General features: G+C 42.9%; 1 protein-coding gene across 1 annotated transcript in view; it reads right to left on the reverse strand.

Moving 5' to 3' along the window:
- MAEA (macrophage erythroblast attacher, E3 ubiquitin ligase) overlaps positions 1 to 18783 on the reverse strand; it is a 168856-nt gene that overhangs the window by 6656 nt on the left and 143417 nt on the right. Inside the window, exons 6-8 of the mRNA XM_082247533.1 lie at positions 15378 to 15486; positions 14525 to 14658; positions 4442 to 4637 (exon numbers count right to left, since the gene is read on the reverse strand). Of these exons, the coding sequence (XP_082103659.1) occupies positions 4442 to 4637; positions 14525 to 14658; positions 15378 to 15486 (439 nt within the window). The remainder of the gene's footprint in view (positions 1 to 4441; positions 4638 to 14524; positions 14659 to 15377; positions 15487 to 18783) is intronic.

Here is an 18783-nt window from a genome sequence, read left to right on the forward strand (position 1 = left end):
CTACAGCAGAGAGACTAAGTATACCCCCTGGGACTGCCCATAGGTGTAGCAAGACTTTTTTCTGCCTAGTGACCTACTCCTGTAGGGGACAGTATAACCCCAGCGTTAGGAAGATCCCATTTTCTCTTTTGTTCATTGACGGACACAGCTCTTCAGGATTCTGAACCATTGAGATGTCCCCAAGGAGTGCCAAACAGGAGGGGTGGGACAACAAAAAAATCCCAAGGCTAACACAATAGCCAACCAGGAGCTCAACAAAAAAACAAGTGGAGCCCACCTGAACAATGCACCCACAAAGAGGGAACAGACCCTCTAAACAGCAGCCTACAAAACTTTGAGGCCAAAGGTAGCACCCGCAGATGCCAACACATCCACTTTATAGTGGATAAAGTGGAGTCCGAGTCAGATGTTGGACCCCTTGAACAAAGGTATGCACCAAAGAGTGCATGGCCAGGAGTCGCTGAAAGAAGACTGCAAAGGCTCAACACCTTGTTGAAGGAAGGTGATAATCCAAGCCGCCCGAAAAAGAACGAGGGTGAACACCAATTGACTCACACCATGAAATGTACGCTTTCCACGTACGATGGTAGATCTTCCTAGAGGTAGACTTCTTAGCCTTCAGCAGTGTCAGAATCTCCAACCCAAGCAAACCTCTATCCCTCAGCACCTGTCTTTCAACAGCCAGGCTGGTCAAAGCCAGTGACTGTAAAGCAGGATGGAAGACTGGCCCTTGGGATAAGAGATCCTCCCTGAGAGGCTGTCTCCACGTGACATTGGCGACCAAGAGCACCAGGTCGACATACCAAGACTGGCGAGGCCAGTCGGGGGCCACTGGAATAACGAGAATCCCCTCGGCCTCGATTCTGCGCAAAAGCGGTGGCAGAAGCTTGAGAGGAGGGAAGGCCAAAATCAGACTATACTGGCCCCACAGGGCCACCAGAGAATCTATTGCATCCGCCAGAGGATCCTGTGACCTTGCCACAAACCTCAGTAGCTTTCTGTTGAGCCGGGACGCCAACAGATCGACCTTAGGGGTGCCCAACAGGAGACATATCTGATTAAAACACATCCGGATGAAGGGACTCCCCTTCGTCCAATGCCTGGCAACTGAAATAGTCTGCCTGACAGTTTTTCACTCCTGGAATGTGTACGGCGGAGAGAGCCGGAACGTAGCGTTCCCCCCACCGGAGAAGGCCGTTTATTTCCAGGGCCGCCAATACACTCTGTGTTCCACCCTAGTGATTGACATAAGCCACTGTCATGGCTATGTCCGACTGCCAAAACAGACAGCTGAGAAATCAGGGGAGCCGCATCTGAAGAGGCATCACAGAGAAAATGCAGCCCCTGGACCAATCGGTTCGCCAGTTCAGCAAAAGCAGGGGGAAGCTAATTGCCCTCTAGGTCACGGTGCAAAAGTTTAGCACTCAGAGTTTGCGATACCAGGGCAATGGTGAAGACTGGCCTAAGTGTCGAACCAGCAACAGTGAACGTATTGCGAACCACAGCCTCCGCTTTCTTGTCAGCTGGATCTTTAAAGGCTGGCGATTCCTCAACTGGAATCATGGCTGCCTTATTCAACCTGGAAACTGGGGGGTCCACCACTGGTGGAACAGTCCACTTTTTAAGCTGCATGTTTAAAGTTTCACGCAGAGATACGATCAGTGCGTCCACCAGCGCCTTCTCGTGCGCAGCTACAGGTGTGGTGGAATTATCCTCACTATCGGTTAATTCAGGAAGCGTGGCCGCAGACCCATCCGCGGCGGCCAAGTCAGATTCAGGATCTGATGAGACAGATGAGGCAGGGAAATATAGTGGGCGTTTTTTGCTAGCCTGCCACGTAAAAGCCACCTCCACCTGGGACACAAAGGACTCCAGGATCACCATCAGTGCATCTAAGGATGGTTGGGACCCAGAGGGACCTGCAGCCTTAGAGAGGGGGTCAGGTGGGGAAACGTGCTCCAGAGATTCCATCATTAAAAAGGGGGACCCCCACAAAAAAGTGTCTAGCACTGCACAAGGACACCCCCACCACGCTGGTAGCACCACCAGGTCATCAGCAAACAGAGCACCCCACAACCTGCAGCAGAGAGAGGGAGGGACCCCACCAGACTCACCACCCCACCAGAAAGGCACTAACTGCACCAAGGATAGCACTTGCTTCACGTGTGGCGTCCAGGGGAAACAGAAAGACCTAGGAGTCAGCACCAGGGGAAAAGGAGAAGCTCCCACAGCCGAGATTGCCGCCCAATGGCTCCTCTGTATTGGCCGCTGTTCTGTAGCATGCCGACTAACGAAAAATGGCTGTTGGACTACATAAACATGGCTGCCGGCCATAGAAAAACAACAGGCTACAACAAAATAAGACGCTGTGCACAGCTCCAGGTGGGGTCCCTGTAGCCCAGGCTGCCAGCATGAGGGAAGACCGTGCACAGGGCACCCATGGCAGGTAGTGCCCCCCCCCCCCCAGCCGTTAGCCCAGTCCCTGGCGGCACATCCCTCCCGCCCCACCACCAGTACATTACCATACACCAGCCCCAGACACATCCCAAACCACCACACTACCACTAGATGACCCACAGGGACCACCATAATCAGGGGAGTCTGATGGGAAGGAGGGGAACCCATGAGTCCGACCGTCCCCGGGAGGTGCACGCGTCCACCTCAAAACCCTCCAGGGGGAAAGGGGGGTCAGTACTCGCCATACCAGGAACCAGGTGGGTATCGCTCCAGACAGAAACTCCTTGCCATCGAAATGGGGAGAATGTTGGCCAGTAGGAACGATGCGACCTTGCAAGGCATTTAACTCATAGGCCAGCCCGTCCTGTGGGGTTATGTCGAAGCTGACCTAGCGCAGAGCAGAGTCTATATAAAAGTCCATGACTTTTAGGTAAAAAAAAGAAAATGTATCCAATGGTGAAAAAACTTGTGCTAAAGGAGAACCACAAGTCCCAGCATGCAGATGGAGGTAACAATCTTCTCACGGCAAAACAGGAGAAAGCCACCAGTGGAATGTGTACAGACAAATGGCCGTTTGCCAGATTTTAGTGGCCTCCAAATTAACGGAAAAGCCAATCACACTTGAGGGGGATTAAACCCACCAGGTAAAGGTCATCAAAAACATCAGTTCAGGTACACCTCCAAGTAGGCACATGGGAACCGCATGAGCATAAAAGAAATATAAGGGTACATAGCATAATACAGTTAAAAACAAAGTCTATTTATTAAAAGATGGTGCACTCACATGATATAAAAAGATTCCAAACATATCGATATATCCAAATAGATGAAAAATCAAAGGAAAAGCTGCAGCGTTCAGTAGTAAAGTCGGCCAGGGGGCGTGGTGACGTCTTGCCTGGTCCTATCCAACGCGTTTCGTCACACAGATTTCGTCTGTTTGGATATATCAATATGTTTGGAATTTTTTTTGTGAGTGGACCATTTTTTTTTCTTGTGAGTGGACCATCTTTTAATAAATAGACTTTGTTTTTAACGGTATTATGCTATGTACCCTTGTATTTCTTTTATGCTCATGCGGTTCTCACGTGTGTACTTGGAGGTGTACCTGAACGGATGTTTTTGATGACCTTTACCTGGTGGGTTTAATCCCCCTCAAGTGTGATTGGCTTTTCCATTAATTTGGAGGCCACTAAAATCTGGTAAGGAGCCATTTGTCTATACACATTCCACTGGTGGCTTTCTCCTATTTTGCTGTGAGAAGATTGTTACCTCCATCTGCATGCTGGGACTTGTGGTTCTCCTTTAGTACAAGTTTTTTTCACCATTGGATTCGTTTTCTTTTTTTAACTAAAACTCATGGACTTTTATATGAACTGTCTGCACTTTAATTTATGTTCATTTTGGGTTCACATGCATATGTATTGATCATATGTTATTTCTATGACACAAATTATTATTAGCGCTACACATTCATTTTGCATTGATTTTGGACTTTCTCTATAGGTCTGTGTGAGCTGCTTATTTAAACCACTATTTTTTTCACTTACTACACTATTTACCCAAACATATGTAGCGCAGAATGTTCCCGGTTGTTTATATTTTCCTTTGGTAAATCAACCCCTTCAAGTTAATGTTGTATCATTAAGGTCTAACTGCATGCTAAATAGTATTTCAGCATACTATGGTAGTGAGAGATTTAGTGCATAGCATTCACTGTACAAACTAGGAATGCGAGTATCGAAAGATATTCCAGCTATGCATTCTTTGACACACTTATCCCTGTGCCTAAAGATGTCTGTAGAGGTTTTTATCAGCAATCAGGTTTGAAATCTGAAATAGCAGGCATTAAAGGATCTCTATAGGGCTTTCAGTGAAAGGAAGTAAAAGAGTATATATGCAACCTGCTTGCTTTGCTTGCTAGGGTGCACAGAGCACCACACTGTTCCACTACCATGTTCACACCAAAAGACCATACGATACTCACATTGTACCCATACACATATCCATTAGGTAGCATCATGGGAGGGTTGTTTTCATTCATGACATCTCCTGAAATCTTGCACACCAGTCTGGAGTTGGCACAGTGTGCCATTGGAAGAGGCTGAGCTAGCTTGTTCAGGGACTTGCTGCACACTGGACAGTCTGGGTTCTTAGAAGTTCCATCTTCTTTGTAGCACTGACTGTTTGGAATGTGGTCAAGGATAAATGTCATTCACAACACAAAACAAAGACAATACAGTTATAACCAAAACTAAAAAGTAGGTTGTCTTAAAGTGGTTATGAAGGCAAAATGTTTTTTAACCTTAATGCATTACCTGCATTAAGTAAAAAAAGTCCCACTACTTTTTCTGCCCCACTCTTCCCAAAACACTTACATGCGATCAAGCGCTGTCCTGGCTGGAGGTCTTCTCCCTTCACTTACTGGTCTTACAGGAGACTCAGGACGCAGTGGGGTCTCCTGCTGCTGTCAGTCAAATCTTTTAAGGAGAGAGCTTGAAGGGGCATGGCCGAGCAATGCTGTGTGGGTCTATGGAAGCACACGGCATGGCTAAGGAGCATGCCTGCACATGGTTTACTGTGGGGTGTCACAATCTGGATGGAGGCTGAAGTGCAGAGAGGGCTACCCTTGCAGCTCAGTGAGAGTCAACCCTGGAAGTGGTACAGGAGGTGAAGTGTCCCAAGTAGCACAGGTCGCCTGTGGTGAACACCAGATGATTTCAGGAACTCTGGGTAAGGCAGGCAACTAGAGGAGTAGTAAAAGCCAGGCCGAGGGTCAAACACCGGTGATCAGTCCAAGAGCAAGGTAAGTAGCAGAGCAGGGACGAGCCGGGGTCATACACAGGTGAGCAGGCAGAAACAGAGTCCTTAGGCAAGCCGGGGTCATACACTGGGAAAACAGGCAGGTAGTAGCAAGAGCAAAGTCTGAGAGGCAAGCCGAGGGTCAAACACCAGGAGAAGATCAGATGGTTCAGAAACAAGCCGGTGTTGTAAAATTTTGTCAGACCCGTGAAAAAAATCGGACCTCGTCACTTCCGGTGACAGAGCATCACAAAACAGCTGATAGGAGTCGTCCGTGCGCATGCGCAGAAGACATTTTTCAAGGTTTGGAAAAAATTATAACAGAGAGCGGACAGCTGATTGAGAGAAGGCGGGGCTGAGGTGCGACGGAGGACGGAGGACACCGCCGCGTCATCGAGACATTAGGGAGGGAGGCACATATGCAGAGCTGGCGGAGGAGGCGGGACGGAGGTGCGGCCGTGTAATAAATGCAGGGCTTAAGCGACTCCTTGTTTTATTATCTTTAGTAATTATCGTATTATTTATCCTTCGGATTTCATTACATTTAGTATTTATATAATACAAAATAAGAAATACTAAATGTAATGAAATCCTAAGGATAAATAATACGATAATTACTAAAGATAATAAAACAAGGAGTGGCTAAAGTCCTGCATATATTACACGGCCGCACCTCCGTCCCGCCTCCTCTATTCAGCTCTGCAGATGACGCGGCGGTGTCTTCCGTCCCACCTCAGCCCCGCCTCCTCTCATTCAACTGCCCGCTCTGTGTTATAAGTTTACCAAACCAAGATAATGTCTTGTGCGCATGCGCACTTGAGACTCCCATAACCGGAAGTGACGAGGTCCGATTTTTTCACGGGTCCGAGAAAATTTTAGAACACCGGGTCACAACAGGAAGTCCAAACAGGAAACAGGAAGCACAAGAACACAGGAAGCTGAGAGATAATCCAGCAATGAGTCTGCACCTATGGCCACATTTTATAGGCCAGCAGAGGGCTGTGTCAATTGAGGCTGGAACGACCATTGCTATTACTGGCAATGTTGCCAGTTCTCCTACGGCCGAGGGCTGTGTCGATTGAGCCAGGAGCGTCCATGACTTGTACTGGCAGAAATGCCAGTACGGCTGTATCCCTGACAGGGGGCACTTGGAAGAAAAAAGCACTGAGCAGCGGAAGGGGAAAAACAAAGAAGTGGTACGGGGCAATACCATAACTACCTTTTTTATTTATTTATTTTTTTTTATTTTAAAAATGTGACTTTAATATCACGTTAGTTATTATGTACTTTCTCCGAGCCATATAATAAAACTATTTTCACAGTTTGGCTAGAGTGGTGAAGGGTTTGAACCACGGTCATATTCTTAGTGCTGTGTGCATTGGGTTGATTCATGTCCCAATGATCAATCTAATCAATATCAGAACCCCTATTTACAACCATGGGACCCATCAACTGATCAAGCTGGTCCAAGCAAACTGTTTACTTCACCAATAGATGCAGGGGCTGCGTGCACTGTATGAACTCAGCTACATACAGTATACAGTACTGTGTTCTGGCAGCAGGATGGGAACTTCCTGCTGGACTTACACTGCAAATTTCTAGTTCATTTCAGGTAATTTCAACCAGCTTTTAAATAAAAAAGAAAATAACTTGAACTATGCAATCTACCATCATTCAATGGTTGGTACTACCAACAAAAAACTGCTGGCGGTGGGTTGTCTTGATCTGTAAGGATATTTTTGCAAACAAAAGCAGCCTGCTGTTGCTTGAAAACTGCTGCCAGAAATAGCAAACAACAAAGTATAACCTGATTATGACAAGGGTGCAAAGGAGCCAAAAAGCCCTGCATTAAAATACGGCAAAATAGAGTACAGAATTTTTATAACAGAGTTCTTTATATGCCATTACTTCCATCACAAATACAAACAACTAAGGCTTTATCCTTCATTTAAATCACTAGGTGGAGGCGCATCATGTTTTACATTCAAAACTATGTTTGTTGTCATCATTTTGAGTAAATCCTTCATTTGGAACACTTCTAAATCTGAGGCTTTTTTTCCTGGGCTGGTGAGATATTCAGGGATTTTCAGGTCAGCAATTAGTTCAAACTGCTCTGTAACATATTTTAGCTGAACTGCAGAGAAAACGTGCACATCGGATATCAATGTATCCTGCCTCCCAAATGCTTTAGTTTTCAGCCATGGAATATAAAATAGGGCAGATAAGGTGATGTCGGTGACAAGTACGTGAAGCTTGGGTGAAAAATGTGTGAGAAGTCTTATGGCAGCACTTGAAGACTACCCAAGGCTTGGCTTTTGCCTAGCCAGAAGTTCAGTGTGTTCTCCAGCCATCTGGGAAATACACTATATTAGCAAAAGTATTGGGACGCCTGCCTTTACATGCACATGAGCTTTAATGGCATCCCAGTCTTAGTCTGTAGGGTTCAGTATTGAGTTGGCTCACCCTTTGCAGCTATAACAGCGTCAACTCTTCTGGGAATGATGTTCACAAGGTTTAGGAGTGTGTCTATGGGAATGTTTGACCATTCTTCTAGAAGCGCATTTGTGAGGTCAGGCACGGATGTGGAGGAGAAGGCCTGGCTCGCAGTCTCTGTTCGAATTCACCCCAAAGGGGTTCTATCAGGTTGAGGTCAAGACTCTGTGCAGGCCAGTCAAGTTCCTCCACCCTAAACTCGCTCATCCATGCCTTTATGGACCTTGCTTTTTGCACTGGTCCAAATCATTTAGTGGAAGTGGGAATAATGGCATGGGGTTGTTTTTCAGGAGTTGGGCTTGGCCCCTTAGTTCCAGTGAAGGGAACTCTTCTGGAAAGGCTGACTACAAGGCTTAGAAGTATGTCTATGGGAATGTGTGACCATTCTTCCAGAAGCGCATTTGCTTTGTGCACCGGTGCACAGTCATGTTGGAACAGGAAGGGGCCATCCCCAAAATGTTCCCACAAAGTTGGGAGCATGAAATTGTCCAAAATGTCTTATAATGCTGACGCCTTAAAGTGTTACTAAACCCAGATCCTGCATTCACTATCTCTGGTCTCCCACAGTACACAGAACATGGAAATGCAATTATTTTAGTAAATATAAACTGATAAATACCTTTATCTCATCAGCAGTATACAGCGTTTAGAACAATCTTGTGACTTGTATCAGTGAGTGCTGATAGTTTGTAGAAGGAGTTTGCATTTCTCCCACGATTGTCCTATCAGGCTTCAACACCCTTAATTCTCTGTCTGAACAGTTCTGATTGGCCCTGTGCTGATCACATGTACCCTTCTAAGAAAAAATCATCCATCAATCAAGATGTGACACCCCACTTACTGTGTTCTATTTAGTTACTGGGCATGGAAGAGGCCAGGGACTGGGTTGTCATTTAAGATCTGTATACACACCCAAATGTGTGATGTTAATACCATGTGACCTGAATAGCTCAGCTAAAACCAGGAAGTGTTCTCTCCAGCAACAGAGACCAAACTGAGCATGTGCAGCTGAACTACACTTCCTGTGCTTATCTGGACATGTCCAGAGTGAACATGCAGGAGGGGAAGGATCTGTGCATACAGGATCACACAGCATTTTTACACAATGCAGAGGATTAATCACTTGAGTTACACAGTGAGTATAACAAGCATGCTATTCTGCATCTACAGACCGATTTTACGGTTGTGGGTTTAGTAACACTTTAAGATTTCCCTTCACTGGAACTAAGGGGTCAAAACAACCCCACACCATAATCCCCCCTCCACCAAATGATTTGGACCAGTGCACAAAGCAAGGTCCATAAAGACACGCATGAGAGAGATTGGGGTGGAGGAACTTGACTGGTACTTTTTATGCATGAATAGCTGTGTTGATTAGTTCATATGCCTAGAGTTACATTTTCAAGGTATTTCTGGCCATCTTTGGGCTTCCTCCCTGCTTGACGTGCCTATAGTAGTCTTCGTCAAAAGTAGAGGACACAAAGATTTTTTAATGGGTTATCAGAAAGAAATGCCCTCCTTCACGATGACATTGATTTTAACATCATTCCAATTATTATTTTCTTGTTGAATCTAACACCTCACATGAAGTTGTAAGACGTTCAAACCACTTCATTAAATAGCCTCAGTCTTAAAGAAGTATGGAATAGGCTAAATAATATACACAATATATTACTATGGTAATTAATAAACAAATATTACCATAATCACGAATCAGCTATTATTTCTTTCTTTCTTCCCTCATTTTTTGTTTTTCCAGCAAGGGCTCTTCATCTATCTTGTAGATTCCTGTAAAGTCCATTTGATGTATGAGTGGGTGGTTACAACTCCAGCAATCCTTCCCCTCTTTCTGTCCCTCCTCTACTGGGAGATGTGACCATACCAACTGAACAGGCACACACCTGAACAGTAACCAAGTTAACGACTTCAATACCGGGCACTTTCACCCCCCTGTCGCACTTTGAATGACAATTGTGTGATCGTGCAACACTATACCCAAACTAAATTTTTTATCATTTGTTCACACAAAGAGAGCTTTCTTTGGTGGTATTTATTCACTACTGTTTTTTTTTTTTTTTGCTAAATAAATGAAAAAAGACTGGACATTTTGGGAAAAATGTGTTTTTCTTTGTTTCTGTTGTAACATTTTGAAAATAAATAATTGTTCCTCATAATTTTAGCCAGAAATGTATTTTGCTACATTTTTTTGGTGAAAATAACCCAAATCAGTGTACATGTTTTAGTGTATATAGTCCACTGTATTGACAGCCTATCTCCTTTCTTGAGGCCCTAAAACATCAGGACAATATAAACCCCTTTTTGTAAAGTAGACAGTTCAAGGAATTTAGTAAGAGGCATGGCAGGATTTTGGGAGTTGTAATTTTTTGCCCAAATCTTTTTGGAAAATGAAGAAATTAACAAAAAAACTTTTTTACATTTCTTTTTACATACTGTCATCAGTGCAGTGCAGCATCATCATATAACTGGTGAGCGTGAACGCTGAGAACTGCAGGGGCGCCATCCAACATAAGGCAAACAGAGTTTTGTGCCCTAGAAAAAAAGAAACATCTCAGCGGTCACTGCCAGAGACGTTATTATAAGATTCCAGAGTTATTTAGAAAAGGCCCAGATCTGGGAGAGTCTGAAAAGTCTGAAAAGAAAGTCATCCATAAAATATGGAAGTGCAAATATAGATTTTCTCGGATCTTTCACAAGCCACGTTAAGAAGAAGGAGGCTATTGAGACTACTTGTGGAATCATTGCAAAAATAAAGAATACGGTATAATTGGGGCTTCTCAGCCTGTCTGATTGTCAGAAGCGATGGTCGCACAGCAAGACTAAGTTTCCCTTAGGAAACTCTGGAGTTCTGCGGAAAACTGGATATCTCTATACCAAAGATGCCAGGCTGATTTGACAGACCCGAATCAGAGGAGAAAACACAAGAAGAGGAACAGTGGCAGTTAGCCTCAAAGAAAAGAAATTGAACTATGAAGCTGATGCAAAATGGGTGGGAGGGGGCTGCTGGGTTGGGGGGATGGGGGGGAATCAGGAGGTGGGATGGGCGGGGTAGAAAAGGACACACAGATAGCAGAAAAATCTTCGATGGCAACCTAGCAAGGCCCAGACCCTTCCTACCTGTGAGGGGGAGAAGGAAGTCCATGACCAAGCAGGTAGAGATGGTGGGGGGGGGGGGGGGGAGTAGTGAGGGAGGGGTAGTGAGATATTAGGAGGGAGAAGTCAAGGAAAAGAAAATTATGTGCAAAATCAGTAAATATACTGGTCAATGTTGTCCCTATTTCTAGCCCTCGGTCCAAGCCTACTTGCATAATTGCAAGGGAAAGACCCTATCTCCGTATTCCGCGTAGATTGTTGGGAGAGGATGAAGGTAGTAGAATACAGGAGGGGAGGGAAGGAGAAAGAGACAACATGAATACCCTAAACTTTGTAACATACAATGTAAGAGGTTTAAACATGCCAATTAAAAGACATAAGGTATTAGTTGAACTCAGGCATCACTCTGCTAATATAATATTTTTTCAGGAGACACATATAGCACAAGATACAAATGTGAAACTATATTCAAAATATTACCCAATATGGTTTTATGGAGATTCACCATCTAAAAGAGCAAAGGGAGTAGCAATTGACATGGCAAGGGATATTAGGTTTTCCTTAGAAGATAGATTGGTAGACCCAGAGGGTCGGTATATATTTTTGAAGGGGAAATTACAGGGAACAGATTGTACGGTGACAAACGTATATTGCCCAAATAAAAACCCAAGGGGTTATTTGAAAAGAATAATAGAAAAGCTGATGCAGTTTAAAAAAGGTAAACTGATTTTAGCAGGAGACTTCAACTTTTGTATGGACCCACAGCTTGACTGTTCCGAGATTGGAATTTACCAACTTAGTGCAGTGAAAAAGAAATTGTTTCGATGTGAGATGGTAGACCCATGGAGAACTCAACACCCTAGGGAAAGGGACTACACTTTCCTCTCCCCTGTGCACGGGATGTACTCAAGACTAGATTACATCATGATTGAGCACGGCATGTTAGAATCTGTCGTTAGCACCTCAATAGGAATTATGACACTTTCAGATCATGCTCCAGTTATTATGAAAATAAAACTGACAGGAATGCAGAATACTACAAATATTTGGAGGCTTAATGAAGAACTGATACAAGAGGTAGCATGAAGGGAAAAGATAGGAAAATAACTAGATCAATACTATAAAAGTAATGATACCCCAGATAAATCAGAACCGTGTGGGAAGACCATAAAGCACGCATCAGGAGTGTGTTAATATCAATAGACTCTAAGAAGAAAAGGGAAAAACTAAAAGAGCTATTGGAAGAGACAAGATGGACTTTTAACAGAGTAGCCATAGATAGATAGAAATGGAGGAATAAGCCAGGGAAATATCTAGCAAGAACATTAAAGTATAAAAAAATCGCTCAACTATATTGAAAAAATAAAAAATAATAGAGGAGAAATGGTCTATTCAACAACAGAAATAGCCAACGCATTCCATAGTTTCTATGATGCTTTATATAAACCAAGGCAAAAGGGGTCACATGAAGAGGAACAAGAGAGAAAACAAAAGATGCGAGAATATACAGATGAAGAAAAATTACCCAGAATAACAATAGAACAACTGAAAACCCTAGAGGCACCAATCACACAGGAGGAGATAAGGGCTGCATTAAAAAACTCCACTCTAGGGAAGAGCCCAGGACCCGATGGGTTTACAATATGCTATTACAGGACGTTTGAGGAAATATTAGTTCCAAATTGATGTACATACAGTATCTCACAAAAGGGAGTACACCCCTCACATTTTTTTAAATATTTTATTATATCTTTTAATGTGACAACACTGAAGAAATGACACTTTGCTACAATGCAAAGTAGTGAGTGGACAGCTTGTATAACAGTGTAAATTTGCTGTCCCCTCAAAATAACTCAACACATAGCCATTAATGTCTAAACCACTGGCAACAAGAGAATACCCCTAAGTGAAAACGTCCAAATTGGGCGCAATTAGCCATTTTCCCTCTCCAGTGTCATGTGAATCGCTTGTGTTACAAGGCCACAGGTGTGAATGGGGAGCAGGTGTGTTAAATGTTGTGTTATCGCTTTCACTCTCTCATACTGGTCACTGGAAGTTCAACATGGCACCTCACTGCAAAGAACTTTCTGAGGATCTGAAAAAAGAATTGTTGCTCAACATAAAAATGGCCTAGGCTATAATAAGATTGCCAAGACCCTGAAACTGAGCTGCAGCATGGTGGCCAAGACCATAAAGTGGTTTAACAGGAGAGGTTCCACTCAGAACAGGCCTTGTCATGGTCGACCAAAGAAGTTGAGTGCACATGCTCAGCATCATATCCAGAGGTTGTCTTTGGGAAATAGACGTATGAGTGCTGCCAGCACTGCTGCAGCGGTTGAAGAGGTGGGGGGTCAGCCTGTCAGTGCTCAGACCATACGCCACACACTGCATCAAATTGGTCTGCATGGCTGATGATGCACAAGCTTGCAAACAGTTTTCTGAAGACAAGGGGAGGGGGCGTTTAGCGGCACCCGGCATTAAAAGAGACTATAATGTAGATATAGGCTCTTAAATGATAGAATGGACAAAATTTAATTCTGACAAAAGATGGGTTAAGATAGAATTATTATAATAATTTATTAAGTTACACACACAGTTAAATAAAAATATTTGGATCCCACCAAATATAGGGACACACATTATTGTGCACATGAAAAACTAAAGAAGCATAAAGTTTGGGACACGATTCATAAGCAGGTTAAATGGGAACACAATTCCCCATTATTATCATTAGATGGCACCAGATATTTTGCACCGGAGAACGAAACACAGTTTGGTAATCGGACACAGGGAGGGAGGATAAGATCATAACACGTCCTTTTAAAGAGTGGGAGAAACATATCCCTAAATGAATGGCGGTACTCTCAGTTAAAGCATTTTGTGGGATCCTTACCATGTCCAATAAGATCCGAGAAGGAGCTGAACCTAGTGGAAAAAATATGTAACCTACTATTAAAAGCTAAACATAGTCTATCCCAGATATACAAAATGCTAACAGATATAGTGGGACTGGGGAGAGACCACCATTCATAGAGAGATTAGAAAAGTAGTTATGAACACGATAAAAAGAACAAGAAGTAAATGTACTGTTGAAAGATGCTCATGACTATGCGGTGGAGATCCATCATCGACTGTGTCCTGTGGACATGGCCGGTGACAGATCTCGACCGCGCATCCAGATAGGACATCATATGATGTCCAGTCAGGATGGGAAAGCCACTGGCCAGCCATCATTTTGCTATAGGCCGGGCATGAATTGATTAAGGCAGTGCTATTCCTCTGCATAAAAGTGGAAAATACAAAAGTAGCATGGACATGGCAGGTTTCAGGGGGAGGTGTTGGGGAGGGCTGTGTCTGTTGCGAGCCTTCTCACATTCCCATACTGTGCACAGTTTAATCGATCTTATCTCATTGTCACTCGTTGTTTTTGAAACAGCAAAACAATAAATGTAAAACCTAAAACTCTTGAATACAAATCAAAAAATCCTTTCTCCAACATTTCTACTCCCGAGATAAATTCTGGTTGACGTAATAGGAAGGAACAGCCAACTGGATGAATCAAAAACTTGAAATCCTAGGTCTTATTAAATACGTATGATCTGCTGAAATATACAGATTGTGTGGAGGTGGTAAGAGATACCACTATAATGTAATAAAAGGATACGGTGTTTTAATAGCAGAGAGGCCTGCCTGAAGAGTTATAGTAAACACAGAATTATTTCCCAGCTGATGTAGTCTATAGTTGTCATATCGAAACTGTTGAATGAGCATGCGCCATCGAGCTGGGTCCAAAAGATCCTGTATGGAGAGGAAACAATTTTGTTAAAGTATGAAAACGTGATGAGTGATCCTATTTATGTTCATCATAAAAACCTTTCTGAAAATATTTAAAATGCTCCACACCTTCGTTCCTTAACAACTGAAAAAACAATCACAGACGACTCGTGCAAAATCTCTTTAGATTGCAAACACTGACTTTAGAAACTTAACTTTACTTGGTCATAAACCTTCAAGCTCTCACTATTGATAATATTATATTTTATTGAGAACTGTTGCACTTTTCACTAGGGAGACAGGAAAGGTGGAGGCTGACTTATGTTTCAGACACATTTGCATAATAGAGCATTTTGTGTTTTGGGGCTCCTGAAGTGCTATAGAAGTATAGAGTAAAGCAAAGTATAAGGCACCTCTAGATGCCTGCATGTATTTTCTGGGTGCAGTTTACTTGATTACATTGGTAACTAATGACAGAACATGTAACAGTTGTTTGATTTAGGTAGGACATTTACAGACACTGATCACCTCTGACACCAAGCCACTGCACAGGATGGATGGCCTAGTATAATGCAAAGTCACATGTTGGTTCAGTTAGTGTCAGTCAGACCACAGATAATCACAGAATAGCAGAAGTGATTTCTGATCAATTGTTTACCTCTGGAATGTCTTTAGTAACACTAGGTTTTAGACAGTCTTGATCAGGTTAGATCTATACAAGCCTATAGTTTGACCACTCATACCTTGTAAGGTGAAATGTGAGTGTCTGAAGGAAAGGCCAACATCCCCATCACTTGTCGAACTTCATCCAACTGGCTTCCTTCTGCCTGACTAAAATGTTTCCTTGCATGTCTGAAACAGAGAAAGAGTCAGATATTATGGTAAATGTAAATGATAAATGGATTTCTCCTTCTAAACTCAAAATAGTAACACTGGGACCTCCTAGCACTGAAGCAATGTTTAGGGAGTAGCAAAACCTACAAGAAACAAGAACTAGTCAGGGGATTCCCTATGAAGAAGCGGTGTCTAACAAACAAAATTTCCTAAAACGGTGTAATAAATTTGTGGTAGCCATAAGTTGGTGTCATACTTTAATTTCTTTTCTTTGTAAGTCAAGTAGCAAGACCTACATATATTCTTAACCTAATCTATCCACTGTTCGTTAAATGCCATTTTTTTAAATGTAGGCAATTGTATGAGGAACCTTCAATCTATTAAGCTGTTAAGTGGACACTTAGGCGAATATCAGTGCTGATAAATGGATGGACTGCATTCTCAATGAAGCCAACAATTTTGCGAAATCGATCTATAAAACGATTCTTTGTACAGCTAAGCAATATACAACTTCACATGCCCACCTGAACTCTCTATCTCTGCCACCACTATCTGGCTGCTCCTATTACATCCTCTATCATAAATACAGCCAACCACCAACTCTATCACATGGGGAGAGTCCGTAGCTCTACGTAGGGTATGACATTGGTGCTGAACTAAAGCAGTGTGGGAGCTAAGGGAGGATGAGTACATGCTCCTCTGGAAGGGGTTAAAGTGGTTGTAAAGGCTGAAGGCTTTTTACCTTAAGGCATTCTCTGCATTAAGGTAAAAAAAACCTTCTGAGTGCAGCTCCCCAGCCCCCCCGTTATACTTATCTGAGCAAGATTTTGATCCAACGATGTATACGAGAGCAACAGCTCTCTTCCATTGTCAATCACAGCCAGGAAGGAGGAAGCAGGGCATGGGCGCACTCTGTATCTTTTGACACACAGAGCCAGCTCGAAAGCGAGCCCCCACGAGGGTCCCCATAGCAAGCGGAGAATTGGGGCTGCTCTGTGCAAACCCATTGCACAGAGCAGGTAAATATGACATGTTTGTTATTTTTAAAAAAAATATGAATCTACAATCACTTTAAAGTGAATCATGCAGGGAACTTTAAGTCTACTGCAATGGGCGAACTAAACTTGATTAGGAAAGATATGCAAGAAAGTTTAGTGGTAGAAGGGAGACTTTCCCTGTCTGCTAGCATCTTTTTGTTATCTGTAAACTGCCTGCAGAACATGCACAGTATAGTGTAGTGTAAAGTCCAGGCCCATTTTCGGGATCTACAAGATGCTGCCAGTGTGGTTGGGTGTTGACATAATTTAACTCCAATGCAAATGTGCAGAAGTTACATCATCAGTGGCCAACAAATAGCTGAAGCAAGAAAACGCCAGACTTGTTAGAAGAGGAGAAGAAGATGGCAGCGTTGCCAATGGAGTGAAGGTGGGGAGCGTCAGACAATGCACTGTTGAGAAGGGTACACACAGAGGTACAGGGGTTGAACAAAAATATGGATTTGGAGGTGTGAAAGTGACGAAATGTTTTGTGTTGAAAGCGGAAATGATGGAACATTCTTTTGCCTCCGCTATGTGATGAGACCCCTAGCTAACAGATGGGAAACCTCACTTTTGCATGTGCTGCTAGTAATACGGAGTCATGTCAGAGCTTACTTAGTTTCAATGCGGGCAAATTGTTGGTGCCTGCTTAGCTGGTGCCTCTGTGACTGAAGTTGCAAATATTTTTGCCGTGTCGTGAGGTACAGTATCAAAAGGTTATGACGGCATATAGAGTTTCCAGGAAAACGCTGTCTGGCAAGCAGAAGCACGGTCGACATGGTCAACTGACTGAAAGAGACAAAAGGACATCGCGCAGTACTGTGACCCAGATTTTTGTATGAAGAGTGGTATCAGATTCTATTATCCAAGGCTTATATTTGCCAATTTCCAGCAGAATTCAGACCGTCTTGGATGCCAAAGGCAGTCCAACACTAGATTAGGTAACAATTTCATTCTTTTACCATACTTGTTTCCATAATTTTGTCTAACCCCTGTAAGTTCAGTAATTTGCAAGTATTCTGTACATTATGCCATTTATGCATTTATCAGTAAGTAAAAAAGACATTAAAAATGCTTGTGAATTGCTATACTAATGACCCCAAATTGCACACACCTAACGCACTCGCTTTTAGATCTCTTATAGGTGTACAAACTATATCAAACTAATGGTACCGCGCTCCACACTCTAAAATATAGATTGCAAATCAATCAGTATTCCACCATAAACACGAGTACTATCACTTTAAAGCAAAAGTAAACCTATTGATTTAACAGTTCCAAAAAAACAGTTACATTTCCATCACGTGCCGAAAATGTAACTTACATTGATTGTGTACTCAACCATACTGTCAAACCACCCAATGGCTGGTGTCATAACTGACCACATGTGCAGCATCATATGGCAGTGGAAGTTTAAACAGAGGCCAAGATTACAGCTTCCTTGGCTGAAAACAATAGGAGGGTTTACTTCCACTTTAAATATAACCCATGTGAAATATTACTTCACCATTAACATACCTTTCATAATAACAAAACCAGCTATGAATATATATATATATATATATATATATATATATATATATATATATACACACACACACACACACACACACACACACACAGTGAGGGAAAAAAGTATTTGGTCCCCTGCTGATTTTGTATGATTGCCCACTGACAGAAATAATCAGTCTATAATTTTAATGGTAGGTTTATTTTAACAGTGAGAGACAGAATAACAACAAAATAATCCATAAAAACGCATTTAAAAAAGTTATAGATTGATTTGCATTTTAACGAGTGAAACAAGTATTTGATTCCCCTATCAATGAGCAAGATTTCTGGCTCCCCGGTGTCTTCTACGCAGGTAAAGAGCTGAGATTAGGAGCACGGTCTTAAAGGGAGTGCTCCTAATCTCAGCTTGTTACCTGTATAAAAGACACCTGTCCACAGAAGCAATCAATCAGATTCCAATCTTTCCACCATGGCCAAGACCAAAGAGCTGTCCAAGGATGTCAGGGACAAGCTTGTAGACCTACACAAGGCTGGAATGGGCCACAAGACCATCGCCAAGCAGCTTGGTGTGAGAGTGACAAAAGTTGGTGATTATTTGCAAATGGAAGAAACACAAAATGATTGTCAATCTCTCTAGGTCTGAGGCTCCATGCAAGATCTCACCTTGTGGATTTTCAATGATCATGAGAATGGTGACGAATCAGCCCAGAACTACACGGGAGAATCTTGTCAATGATCTCAAGGCAGCTGGGACCATAGCCACCAA

The sequence above is a fragment of the Pelophylax lessonae genome, assembly GCF_965119305.1.
Source record: "Pelophylax lessonae genome assembly, chromosome: 1".
Lineage (NCBI taxonomy): Eukaryota > Metazoa > Chordata > Amphibia > Anura > Ranidae > Pelophylax > Pelophylax lessonae.